The 12625-nt window shown below is 37.8% G+C and overlaps 4 protein-coding genes across 12 annotated transcripts; 1 reads left to right on the top strand and 3 right to left on the bottom strand.

Moving 5' to 3' along the window:
- The first annotated feature begins 57 nt into the window (after positions 1-57).
- Positions 58-2859, top strand: LOC104717049 (uncharacterized). Its single transcript, XM_010434561.3, has 2 exons — positions 58-337; positions 427-2859. The coding sequence occupies exon 2, from the start codon at positions 1147-1149 to the stop codon at positions 2356-2358; it is 1212 nt and encodes a 403-aa protein (XP_010432863.1). The 5' UTR covers positions 58-337; positions 427-1146; the 3' UTR covers positions 2359-2859.
- Positions 2860-3589: 730 nt separating this feature from the next.
- LOC104717046 (uncharacterized) lies at positions 3590-8668 on the bottom strand. 8 transcript variants are annotated; one of them, XM_087469046.1, is made up of 8 exons: positions 8123-8668; positions 7946-8023; positions 7701-7861; positions 4867-5889; positions 4714-4764; positions 4534-4632; positions 4278-4448; positions 3590-4009 (listed from the first exon to the last, which is right to left on the bottom strand). In XM_087469046.1, exons 4-8 carry the CDS (start codon positions 5857-5859, stop codon positions 3872-3874), a joined length of 1452 nt encoding a protein of 483 aa, XP_087325172.1. In that variant the 5' UTR covers positions 5860-5889; positions 7701-7861; positions 7946-8023; positions 8123-8668; the 3' UTR covers positions 3590-3871. The 8 variants fall into 8 exon arrangements, with proteins under 8 accessions (XP_087325172.1, XP_019086654.1, XP_087325171.1 ...); XM_019231109.2 differs by having other exon boundaries at positions 4534-4635; positions 8123-8562; XM_087469045.1 differs by lacking the exons at positions 7701-7861; positions 7946-8023; positions 8123-8668 and adding an exon at positions 6532-6736.
- Positions 8669-8996: 328 nt separating this feature from the next.
- Positions 8997-10703, bottom strand: LOC104717045 (uncharacterized). Of its 2 annotated transcripts, none has more exons than XM_010434555.3 (3): positions 10558-10703; positions 10105-10374; positions 8997-9652 (listed from the first exon to the last, which is right to left on the bottom strand). In XM_010434555.3, exons 2-3 carry the CDS (start codon positions 10299-10301, stop codon positions 9208-9210), a joined length of 642 nt encoding a protein of 213 aa, XP_010432857.1. In that variant the 5' UTR covers positions 10302-10374; positions 10558-10703; the 3' UTR covers positions 8997-9207. The 2 variants fall into 2 exon arrangements, with proteins under 2 accessions (XP_010432857.1, XP_087326475.1); XM_087470349.1 differs by having other exon boundaries at positions 10465-10661.
- A 286-nt stretch (positions 10704-10989) lies between these two features.
- Positions 10990-11723, bottom strand: LOC104717044 (pathogenesis-related protein PRB1-3-like). The gene has a single exon (XM_010434553.2). It carries the CDS (start codon positions 11701-11703, stop codon positions 11146-11148), a length of 558 nt encoding a protein of 185 aa, XP_010432855.1. The 5' UTR covers positions 11704-11723; the 3' UTR covers positions 10990-11145.
- Between the last annotated feature and the right edge of the window lie 902 nt (positions 11724-12625).

The following is a 12625-nucleotide window of genomic DNA, read 5'->3' as shown; positions in this document are numbered from 1 at the left end:
ATCGAATATGGGTTCAATCAACTTACAAACTCGTCGATTTTAATCCCAAAGCACAAAAGCAAATAACGAGGAAATAAAAAAAGACACCCAAAAAGCAAATTTTATCAAGACAGAGAAAGAAAAAAAAAAAAAAAAAAACAGACAGAAACAAAAGTGAAGAAAAAACGAACAACAAAACCCAATAAGCCATAAGCAGCGATCGAAGCTAAAATAATAAACACACAGAAGAGCGAAAGCTCTCTCAGACATTCAAATCTGAAAGCAATACTAAAAACAAGTCACGAAGATTGAATCGGAGAGAAGCAGAAGCAGTATTACTAAAGAAGGAGGTCGTTGGGTTAGTGTCGGAACTGGGAAGTAGTTTACTTGTTTTGTTGTTCCGATTTGTGTTTTGTCTGAATTGTCTGGTCAAAATCTTTTTTATAGGCTCAAAAAAAATCCGAAAACACTTGTTTTTCGGGCTTTTGGGTCCCGCTTCTCATTGCCCCGCTTCCCTTCATCTTCAATTAGAATTTCGAATCTGTTGCTGCTCTGTTCTCTCAAAGCTCCAATCCAAACTCCTCCCACTGATCTCGATTTGCTCCTACTCTGAAAATTTTCGGGAATTATCTCAACTTCATAGCATCTGAATTGGGCGTGAAATGAAAATAATGCTGGGTTTTTTTCTGCTCTGATTCAGTTTCTTCTTCTTACCCTCTCGTGAAGTTCAGTTGGTGATTGGTCCTTCTGATGGATTGATTTGGTATCTCCAACTCCAAGCTAGGGTTTTTTTTTAATCTATTTTCATACTTTATCAGCAATTTTGAGGTTCTTGGTGTAGTGTAAGCTGATTAGTAGATAATGACCCCTAGGGTTTTGGTTTTGGGGAGATGAGATTTGGCTTTTGCATTTCTACTCCTCCTAGAATTACGAGTTCTGTGTCGTTTGGAAAATGATACTGGAGTGGCCTGTACTAGAAGCTTCAGCTGAGTTCTTGAAATGCTCTTTGATTTGAGTTTGAGGATAAGTAATACGTTGATGAGTTGGGGTTGTTTGTGTGAAGGATAACTAGAAGCTGAGAGGGTGCATTTGGTAGTGCACTTCCTCTGACTGTGTCTGTCTAGTTTCGTTTTAGAAGAAGAAGAAGCAGAAGAAGCAGAAAGAAGTATGCAGCCTTTTCAAGATCCTAGGATTGATCTAGCTGAGCTGAAAGTGCAAATTGTGAAGAAGATTGGGGTTGAAAGATCTAGAAGGTATTTTTACTACTTGGGCAGGTTTCTGAGTCAGAAGCTTACTAAGAGTGAGTTTGATAAGTCATGTTGCCGTCTTTTGGGGAGGGAGAATCTTTCTCTACACAACAAGTTGATTCGTTCCATCTTGAGGAATGCATCTCTGGCTAAATCCCCACCTCCACTTCACCAAACTGGTCACCCTAACAAGTCTTTGGTGCTTGGGAAAGAGGATGGACCTGAACAAAGCGGATCTCTGATCCCTAACCATAATAGGAATGATCCTGTTTGGTCTAATGGGGTGTTAGCCAAGGTTAGGTCTGGAATATGTGACAAGACAATCAGAGATAGGCCTAGTCCACTTGGGCCAAACGGAAAGGTTGAAAGTCTGTTGCATCAGCCACTTTGTCGAGAAGACAAAAGCGGTCCTTTTGATTATCAAAGATCAAGTCGATACGGTGATGAAAGAGACGGTGCATTTCTTTGTCCTGCTGACAAAATGAGGGTAGCGGATAAGGGTCAGGTTGTAGCTCCATTTAGCAGAGATGATAAAGCTCAAGAGGATCAAGGTAGATTGCTTCTTTCTATGTGTCCTGTGATTGCACCTCTAGGGATTCCTTTTTGCTCGGCTAGTGTCGGTGGATCCCGCAGAACAGTTCCAAATTCGACCAGCGCAGATGTTATTAGTTGCTATGACAGTGGTGGATTGTCAGACACAGAGATGCTGAGAAAGCGGATGGAGAATATTGCAGTAGCACAGGGTCTTGGAGGGGTTTCAGCAGAGTGTTCTAGTATGTTAAATAACATGTTGGACGTTTATCTGAAGAAACTGATGAAATCGTGCGTTGATTTGGCTGGAGCTAGGTCCATGAATGGACCGCCGGGAAAACAAAGTTTAGACAAACAGCAGATCCGAGACAAGATTGTAAATGGGGTGCAGCCGAGTAATAGTTTGCACATACAAACTAGCAATGGGCTGCACAAACAAACTAGCAACCAACCATCTGACATAACGCAAGAACAAGTTTCAGTGTCTTTGCTTGATTTTAGAGTTGCAATGGAGCTAAATCCGCATCAACTTGGTGAAGACTGGCCGTTGTTACGGGAGAGGATTTCCATGTGCTCATTCGAGGAACGAGAAGGGGTGTGAAAGAAAATGTTTGGCATGTTGGACACTGCAATTTGTCTGAGTAAGCTCTCTGGTCCAAAAACTGGCCACTGATTTTCGTAACAAAACGAATCTTGCTATGCATCCTCTGGTGGACCTGATGGCTGAGCGACACAACTATGCCCTGCAGCTGCAGACTCGGGGCAGGTTAGTAGATATATACAAAAGAAGCTAAGCCCGAAGAACCGCATTTGAATATTTGTGTTGTTGTAAGATCAAAAGTAATTTGGCATCCCAGTGAGTTTCAAGCTTTGTGTGGAACACGCAGGCCGATAAGGGAATCTAGAGAAAGTTTTGGCTGAGGTACTGTGGGTTTTAGGAAGGAAGATACAAACAATCATGTAATTGCTGCAGTATTGCCCTGTATGTAACATAGTCTTAGAATTGTTTTAGATTTCATATCTTGAGGACACATTGACATCACTTTTACATTTACATTACATTTTTGTTTTATAATTCAATGAAAAGGAAATTTTCAATTCATGTATTTGCCTCATTTTTACATTCCACTGGTGGTGTTCTAGATTGTTTCTTTTTCCCCTACAAGGTATGGACATAAATAAGGAACCGTTTCAGATGATCCTGCCAAGTAATACTTGAGCTGAATAGCCTTCCAAAGGGGGAAATGTCTTATGCCCTCTCGCTATGTAGATTCATGAATTTCAGTTTCTAATCCACTGATGATTCTGCTTTTAGCTTCTCATTCAGTCCAACAGTAATTGTTGCTCTCTTTTGTTGGAAACCTTTGGCTCTCGCTTGGATGCAATTGAATCCGGCTCATGTTTCTGCTGATAGATTGATACTATGGGACACAAAAGGTGTTTTGTTACTCTTAAATGGATTTTCATTTCTCTCCCTCTCTCTCTCTCTCTTTGTTTCATATGCCTGTAAGATTTATGTCTGGGATACCAAAGCAGGTAACTTCCTTGCTTATCTGAACAAAAATACTTCAAGTGCAGATACTTCCCTGTAGATTAGTAATTAGCCTACGAAGTTCCCATTTTTCGGGTGATTTCTTCTTCATCTTACTTCTCTTGTTCTTTGAAATAGGCTCTTTGTCTCGCAGTGAAGAAGCTTGTCAGTTTACTTAAAATAGGCTCTTTGTCTTCTCTGAATGTCTTTTTAAAGTTTTCCTGCACAAAACTTATTGTGACCAGAGATCCAAAGAACCAAACTTTTTGTTGCTTTTCAACAAATTATTAGAGATTATGAATTTAAGATGATATCTTTCTTCTTTAATAAATGATATATTTCCGTTCCATCTTTATATAACAGAAATAAACAGAAAATACTCAAATAGGCAAGAAGAAGAGAAACACAGGACAATTTTGTCATTAGACAAAAGGGATAGAGAAAAACAAAGCCAGTGTAAATTGGTATGTACACAAAGGAAATGGTGAGGCCCTTTTAGACTGGTTCCATTGTTGTTCACAGGCTTTAGATGAAAGAATAATAAAACGAACGAGGAAGAAGAAGAAGAAGAAGAAAAATCTGGTTACTTGGAGGAGGTTTCGGCAGTAGCTTTGCAGATTGGGCACCAACTCTTCATCCGCAACCACTCCTGCACACACTTCACATGGTATGTATGCTCACAGTGTAGCCTCCCAACTTCATCTCCTATTGTATATTCTTCCTGAGAACCACAAAGATCAGAGTATGAAGAAATGTACGGACAAGAGAGATAATATCTGATTTCACATATACTTCTATATCCATTATTATGTCATCAATGAAACGCGTGTAGCCATCAAAGATTTCCACTACACTATGTGAACACGTAATAATAGAGAAAATTTGGTGTTGTTCCCTTAGCTACAGAAACTCATGCACAACTTACTGAAGATTTCATCAAAACCTATAGATTTGATTATCACTAACAAAACATGACATAAGAGACAGACCTGGCAGATGCTGCATTTGGCATCTTCCTTATGATCACTAGAACTTTTGGTGATAGACCCATAACTTAAAGTTTTCATCTGATAGATGCTTGTTTTCAAGCACTTTGATATTGCTTCCTCTGTGAGAGCAGTGCTTACTGTACCAATCCTCTCTTCTAGAGCTAACAGTTCCTGAATTCATTCAAAAGAAAAAACAAAACGGTAAAAATACTATATCCCAAAACGAGACGCCCGTTTGAAAGATGTAAAGATGAACCTCATATGACATGTTATCGATGTCAAGCCTCATGTCTCGGTGTTGGTCATGGAAGCTTAGTCCACCAAGAAGTAAACCTGTCTCCATGATAAGCAGATCCTGCTAAAGGAGAGGAAAATATGAGTAGCAACAACACGTACCAGAATATCTGAGACTCAAAACATGTGTTTAAATTTGAACCTCATAATTAAGCTCAATATCTTGTTCGATCCTATCAAGTTCTGGCAAAATCTGCAAAAGCATCCGAGCAATAGCAATAAGGGCATTGTCGTAAGCACTATTTGATGATTCTCAGACAAGATGTCAAGTTGTAGAGTAACAGGCAATGATTACCTCGGAGATCCCATCTAAATTGTAGCTGCGAAAACTGTCTTGAAAACCAGAGAACAGATCCAAAGAGACAGGAGAATTGAGATTGTTTGATGTTTCAGTCTGAGACATCTCTGTTGCTCTGATAGAGGATAAACCATCTCTACCATTCCCTCTGTTTAAGAATCTAACGTGACTATTACTTTTATTTCTCTGACTCCCAACTAGAGCAACATCGTTGTCATCATTCAAAATGCGGTGTCTATCCCGTCTACTACCGGAAGCAGAACCTCTCGGATGACGTCTCACTTCAGTTGGTGGCTCTGTTACATCCTTCCCCCTAGCTGAGGAGCTAGAACTGCTTTCTCCATAAACTTTTCTCTTATTGATTGTATCTACCTTCCGACTGAATCTTTTTTCCAATCCAAAACCAGTTGGGATGACACCAGATAGCAACGGGCTGCATCCTCGGTTTGCAGATGTTGACTGGCCAGAGGAACCAGGATGAGACTCTTGCTTGCTCAACCCAAATCTCTGCCTAAAACCTCTCTTGATTCTTGAGCTTGATGGCAAGTTTGAGCATTCCGCTTCAGGTGTTATAACTTTTCCATAAACAAGTTTATTGTTAACTCTCCTTTTATCTCTACCAAGAGAAACATCCAAGATATCTGGCTCTTCCTCGTTATCGCTACCTCTGCTGCTCTCTGATGAATCCATGGACACCTGAGACAACGGTTGCTTCTCAGTTTTCAAAGAAGAGGAGCTAGAGCCACAAACCTTAGAGGAAGTTCCAGTTGCTTCTTTCCCGATAGGCGAAGAGCGGTATGTAGACAAGATTGATTTCTGTTTCTTATCTGAGCAGCCAACAAACCGAGTAAAGTTCATAGATTTTTTCTCATCGCTAGAAAAAGGAACCTTGCAACTATTGCTGATAAGTCTATCTCTGAAAACAACACCAACCCCCTTCTTAGAGTCAGGTCGCACCTCAATGGCTCTTTTACTCGACCACCTATCCATGAATTTTTTTTAATGATGCAATCAATATACCTGTAACACAAATAACGAGCAACAGATCACAACATGATCTTCAAAAAAGTTTCCACAAGGCATATAACAGAGGCATCTCAATAGAAAGAAACAATATTCTACATAAGATTCTTGTGACGAGGATCTGATCAATCAATAGCCAAACTTAAAAGAAAAAAGAAAAAAAAAAAAGAGCTTCAATCACAGAAGTATGTCCAAGATCCTATGGAAACAAAAGCTTAAAAAAATTAAAACCTTTTTGATAAGATGATCCAAAGGATGTAGCTTTTCACTGGGTCAATGTAGAATCATCTCGAAATGAACATGAACTGATTTAAAACAAAACAATCAAAAGATTTAAACATGAAGAGAAACAATTCTGAACTAACATCTTCCATGTTTTTTTTTGTCTTTTCATAAAAATGATTGGAAAGAAAAACAAAACACAGAAAATGTCTTTTTTTTTTTTTTTAACCTGGTCTTAAAACAATCAATTCAGAATCAAGAACAGATACAAACAAAAACAAAAAAAAAAAAGTCAATTTGACGAAGTATATATTGCCACACCTCCCTAAAGATTTTTTTCAGAGAGAAACAAAGCATGATCACCACACTACAAAGGAAAAGGAAAGCTAAACTCTTTTAATCTTGTACGACGATTACCTTTTCGATTTCTTCCTATCTTTTTTTTTTTCTTCCTGGAGTTTGATACAAAAAAAAAAAAAAAAAAAAAAAAAATAGAAGAGCGTTTTGTTCTTCTTGTTGTTGCCGATATTTTCTCTTCAGTTTTTCTTTTTTCTTCTTTTTGGGAATTTGAGAATTATAAATCAAGTATTTTATTTCTTATTCCATAATGACCTTAAAAATCGAATTTTTTTCTTATTCCATAATGACCTTAAGAATCTGAGTTGATGAAGACACGCAGAGATCCTCGCCGTTTATAATGGGGTCGGAATATCTGACGGTTGGTAAAGATTGCGACTAGGTTAGTGGTGGTAGAGAACTAATAATAAGTTGGTAAACAAAATTTTTTTTTTTTCTTTTTTTTTTTTTTTTGAATAAACAAAAGTTATTGTAACCAAAATCTTTTTTTTTTTTTTTTTGGTCAGAAGATTACAAATATTCTAGCATGAGAAAATGGATTTGGAAGAAGACCCCTTCTTCTTCTTCTAAGTAGTTTTTTTTTTATTAATTTGGTGATGATGATGCACGACTGAAGGATAATGTTGTTTACTTATCTGTCCTCTATTATAGCAACAAACCTCTCTACTAGCCTTTTATATCCTTGATTTTTGTATTTTTTTTTTAATCTCTCTTTATGTATTTGAGTAATTTTTTCAATTTCTTTTAAAAAATAAAAAAAAAACAGGTTGTATTTGTGACTTTTATGGTAAAGCAACAAAATTCTTTAAAAAAATCTTGGATGGATTCAAATAAAACTTTAGTTGACGTATATATCAATTTAAAAAAAAAATGATTGGTTTAATTATTGATAACAGTTATACATACTAGAACTGAAATCTTTTTTTTTTTTATGTTGAATTTTGGTGTATGAAAATAATTATATGCTTTTCTTATTCAGAATATGAGATTTGTTAAACTATAACAGTGTAGCTAGGTCATACATATTGCATATGTTAGTAGTCGTCATATGAGCTGATTGTAAGAGAAGAAGGGCACAAAAGTTTTTTATCTAGACAAGAACATATAGAAAGGATACACAACTTCTACGACACAACCAACACATAGACAAAATGAAAATAGTAAAACATAAACAAACCAGAAGTAGTAGGGGAGCTAACACAAGAGTCTAGCATTTTTGTCATACTTACAATTATTGGAAACAGGGAAAAGAACACTTTGAACACATGGATGTGGATATCCTCTCTCGTTTAGGCAGTTTCAAGTGCAGGCTTCACAAAGCCCTCGGTGCATAGAATAGAACATGCCTTGGTACATTTTTCAACGGTTCCACCCACAATTTCACTAGCATCTAGTCACCAAAACAAGATCAGAATGAATTATTAATTCATCAATGTTTCTAACAACAACAATAGATCTTGGGGAGTCTATTTACCAGACTTCTTGAGCGAAGTAATGGCACTGCACACAGAGGAAGCACATCCCAGCTTGCAATATTCATTGACAGCATCACCTTGAGTCACAAATCAAAACTCATGCAACTTGCATCAATATTAAAACCCATCTTTGCAACGAATAAATAACAAAACACTAAAAAAAAAAATCAATTTACCTGAGTTCTCGAGACGGCTGTAAATATAGCCTGAAGGGCATCGACCGTTATCAGGAACTTCTGTGCAGCGAGTGGATAATAAGCAAAAGGAACTGGGGCATTCCTGGGGTATAATCGCAAATAATATAGGCATCTCTAGCATTCTGGGACGGGCAGCAGATCTTTGCTTCAACTTGAATTTGCACCATGAGCAGACTCATCATGAGCACAACTACAAATTTGCCTTCCATCTTACAACTGATGACTTGTTTGGACGTTACAAAATGTAAGTAGAAAAAACACTAACAATTTTAAGCTTGTATGGATGAAATGATGATGAAACAAGACTTGTTTAAATACTAATTCTTCTACAATTTGCCACCACAAACGTCGTTTGAGACTAGTATCACATGCTCTATAGTCTTCAACAAACTGGCTTAACCACCATGCAATCACATGATATTTTGTTGATTGAAGAGGAGAAGACAAAAGATGAGACTGAGATCCAGTTAGTTATTTTTGGTACCAACGTGTTTTAAGCTTCTTCGTTTTAACCAACTCTCTTGTGGCTGTGGAGGTTGTGGGTGGGTTTCAATTTGAATAGTTTGTTGGGACCAAAATGAACGTTATCTTCTGTCTCTCTTTTTTTTTTTTTTTTGGGATTAATTTATCTTCTCTACTAAGAGTTATGCAAATTACGTGGAAAAATCCATTGGATATTTGTTTGTGCATAATCTGACAAAACATATGTTAATATGTTATATACTTAGAAAAACATAAGGCGATATTCGATTGATCAGCCCTAATGATCGGTACGTGGGGAAAACCAGCCTACTCCAGCATCCTTTTCGACCACCACGACCTCCCTTGGCCAAGGAAAGGAGAAGTACGTAACGAGAGTAAATAATAGAGATCAAATTCCAAAGAGGTTGTAACTGTGAACCGTTTTATTACAAGACTTTTTCGGTACTGATCAAAGTCAAAACCTGAGTTATGGGGTACGTAAGGAGGATTCAAACCCTATAAACCTACATCCCACATACCTCTCACATCATCGAAAATCCAAAAACGTTGAAGAAACTCATGTGAAAGAAAAGAGATGAGCACTAAGCTTTAGCTTCTAACCAACCATGATCATCTTCCTGGTGTGACTCAGACCCTACAACACCTTCGATAGAAGCTTCTTCCTCACCTTTCTCTTCTCCGCCTTTCCTCCCATACATTTTTCTTCTAGCTTCCCTACGAGCATCTTTCTTAGCTATATTCAAGTCTTTGAATCCTTGCTCGAACTTGGCTTCATCCTCTGGAGTAAAGAACGCTACTTCCATTTGACCTAGCTCTGCATATTTTTGCTCCACTTTGGTTTTCCAGAAGAGACCCATCTCCGTGTCCATCTTTTGGTATGGTGTTTTCAGCAAGTACTCGTCTATTCCCCCTGCTTTGTCGATGCAGCGGAGAGCGTGTGTTGTGACTTTAACTTTAATGTGACGGTCGAATATGTAGCTGAACAATCGCTTATCCTGGACATTTGGTTTCCAACATCTTCTTGACCTGTTCTCAAATCACACCACAAAAAAAAGTTATTACCAAACCATACAGAAGAAATCAGTATAGGAGACATAGGTTAGATGGATCCAACATATATCTCTACACCATTGTTACACAAAATTGAGAATCTTTAGAATACAAAAGCAACAATGCCATAGTAAGGCAACAAAACGAGAGGGCTAAACAAAAATGAGGCACACTATACAATCTCTAACCATCTAAGATTGCTTCAGATTTCACTTCTACCAAATTGAAACCAAAACCAAGAAAGCATTCCTGTAAAACCTACAATTTTCACCTTCTTCAATGCTTTGATTTTAGAGCAAACCTCATCACAAGCAGTAAATTCATTCAACCAATCTCAAGCGAATACACATACATGCATACATAACATTATCAACAGATTGAGAAGGACAGAGAGAGAGAGAGAGAGAGAGAGAGAGAGAGAGACGGACTTGTTGCCACCGTCTTCACTGATGCGGTTGCCGTACTGGATATGACGGCCGGCGTAGAGACCGCGTTTGGCTCTGCCCATGACGACTTTTGCATCGGGTACACAAGCCTTGAGCTTCTCCTTGAGCTCCGGCGTGATATTCTCCGCACCCACTCTCTTCACAAGCTTCTTCATCATCTCCTTCCCTCTAAACGACATTTCTCCCTCACAAAAAATCACAGATCGCAAAATCACACTCTTCTTTCCCCAAATGCGTTTCTCTCTATGTGACCTGAAGATGACAACATAAATATCGGTTTAGCCAACGACTTCAATTTAAACCGGAAAAATTCAGCAAATAAAATTCGGTATGCTATTACGCCTTATAGCTTCGTCGCTCGAATCAGATCGGATCAATCTTAGTATCTCAAGTGAAATCAAGACAAACAGAAGTGGGAAACAAACAGAAGCTGACCTGAATGGTCCAGCTACGAGAGTGAAGAATCAGAAATGAGCCTGACTATGAACAAAGAGTCGAAGTTTCGGCCGGCGATGAGGACCGGCGTCGATGTAGCGATCTAAGCCTCTTTAGGGTTCAGTTTCTGAGTTTTAAGTGTTGGGCTTTTTTTTTTTCGTCGGCTCAAAGGCCCAAATTAACTTTCCCTTAAAATTACGGTTCGGTTCTACTTTCTCAATTCAGATTTTTTTTTTTAAACTCATTATCACACAACGCAGACCGAACCGAGTCAAAAGGTGAATAAGAAAGTCTGAAATTGAGTTGACTTCGGTGAATTGACATTCCTCAACCCAATCAACAATTAAACCGGCCAAACAAATATTGTGTTTCCTCTCTATCGGTGGGTTAGATTAAGAGAAGAAGTAATGAAACTATATTGGCTTCTTTGTCTGTAAAAAAGTAGTAATTGGTCATACTGATACAAGTTTCGTTATTATCATACATACAAAATGAGAAAATACTCAAGGAATCAAAACAATATATTTCACATAAATAAAGATGAAAAAGTGTACAAAGCTGGAAAAAGATATAAGTATTCGACAATATTCAAAAGGGTGGTTGTCCAACAATGTTACCCGGAGGATCATAATTACAAATGATAAATGTGTCACCGCTCTTGCAATAACTGATTGCACACCCAATCCTCGAGCTCTTCCTCCACACAAGTTGTGTGTAATGCAAGCAATCCCCATTTGCCTTGCACCGGTAAGTCCTCCGGTCGTAGTACTTCTTCTCCGAGGCCCACCCAACCACCGCGTCCTGTGGTCTCCACCCTTTTCCGCTTCCCCAGAAGAGATTCTCCCCGTAAGGTCCCCCGGAGTGGATAAGGTTGCAATCTCCACGGCGGGTTCGAGCCCACAGGTTTGCGTAGCGAGCGAGACTATTGCTCCATTTTAGGGGACGGAGACGAAGCTTGGCTCGTAAGATGTTGTGTGGTTGGAGAAACTGCTGCTGAAGAATGGTGTTGCGGGTTAGGGTTTTGTATTGAGAAGAAGTTAGTGGTGATGGCGTTTTGTTGGATGGGATTTGAAAAGAGAGAGAAGGAAGTGGAGTTGTGATGGTTATGGTGATGATAATTAGGAATATCAATGTTTTGGGTTCCATTGGGAAGATGAGTAGTTAGATTTGTTTGTGACCCTGTAGATCTAGTACTCCATATTTATATATATACACGCACCATTGTTTATACTTTCACTTTCGTACGTATATCTCATCTAAAGAATCTAAACACATGCTCTATGTTAATAATGTGCAATAACACAATTGTGCTAATCATTTCGGTGGAACATTTGATTAATTATTTGTGTAGGGAATGATTATTTTCAAACAACCAATATACATTATCAAGGTATTAGATATATGAAGGTAAACTTAACATAATATTTGTTTTTTGTAAAGAAAAAAACTTTTATCATAGCTACGCCAATTCATAAATTATTCAAAACCGGAGAAATTTAAAATTAAACGCCAGTAGTTATGGTTTCAAACTGTCAATTGCTAATCAAAATGTCATAAATTTTTGGAAATAGATCAATAACAAAGATATGGGGGATATGGGGGACGGAAACAAATCACAAAAATACCAAAGAGTTACATCTACTACTACTAGTGTCATTGTGTCAAGTGTATTGTTTATATTTATACTAGGCCTATGAGGCCGTGAGTACGTTTCCTAGCAATTATGTATATTACAAACTCGTTCGAGTAAAATTAAAACATAAGTTAGATACTTTGACCACTATACATTAAGTGTTTCAAGTATAACATGTTTACGTACTATGCAGATTTGTAAGGCGGATCAGATGCCGTGCTAGAGAACGTGATGCAAATTTTGAAGATGCCTGGTTTATAAGAAATCTGATTCATTCCTTCATGGTCAATTTACATTTTGAAGTTTGTAAATTATTAGGCTTACAATTGATTAACCAACTAAATATATACAACATCAAATACAAGAAAAATACCAATTTAGTTGACTATTACCAAAAAAAAAAATACTAATTTAGTTGACCATCTTATGTTGTAA

This window comes from Camelina sativa, chromosome 10 (assembly GCF_030686135.1).
Source record: "Camelina sativa cultivar CO46 ecotype springtype chromosome 10, ASM3068613v1".
Classification (NCBI taxonomy): domain Eukaryota; kingdom Viridiplantae; phylum Streptophyta; class Magnoliopsida; order Brassicales; family Brassicaceae; genus Camelina; species Camelina sativa.
Note: the sequence above shows the minus strand (reverse complement) of the source record. Positions and strands in the feature narration are given on the sequence as shown.

Bases quoted from the DNA above. Each gene is read 5' to 3' on its own strand.
- LOC104717046 (XM_019231109.2), bottom strand. From the start codon at position 5,859: ATGGATAGGTGGTCGAGTAAAAGAGCCATTGAGGTGCGACCTGACTCT. The intron at 4,449-4,533 runs GTTCATCTTTAC...GAATGAATTCAG, and splicing joins TCGATAACATGTCATATGAG to GAACTGTTAGCTCTAGAAGA. The intron at 4,010-4,277 runs GTCTGTCTCTTA...TGTGGTTCTCAG, and splicing joins CCAAATGCAGCATCTGCCAG to GAAGAATATACAATAGGAGA.
- LOC104717049 (XM_010434561.3), top strand. From the start codon at position 1,147: ATGCAGCCTTTTCAAGATCCTAGGATTGATCTAGCTGAGCTGAAAGTG.
- LOC104717044 (XM_010434553.2), bottom strand. From the start codon at position 11,703: ATGGAACCCAAAACATTGATATTCCTAATTATCATCACCATAACCATC.
- LOC104717045 (XM_010434555.3), bottom strand. From the start codon at position 10,301: ATGTCGTTTAGAGGGAAGGAGATGATGAAGAAGCTTGTGAAGAGAGTG. The intron at 9,653-10,104 runs GTCCGTCTCTCT...ATTTGAGAACAG, and splicing joins AGTGAAGACGGTGGCAACAA to GTCAAGAAGATGTTGGAAAC.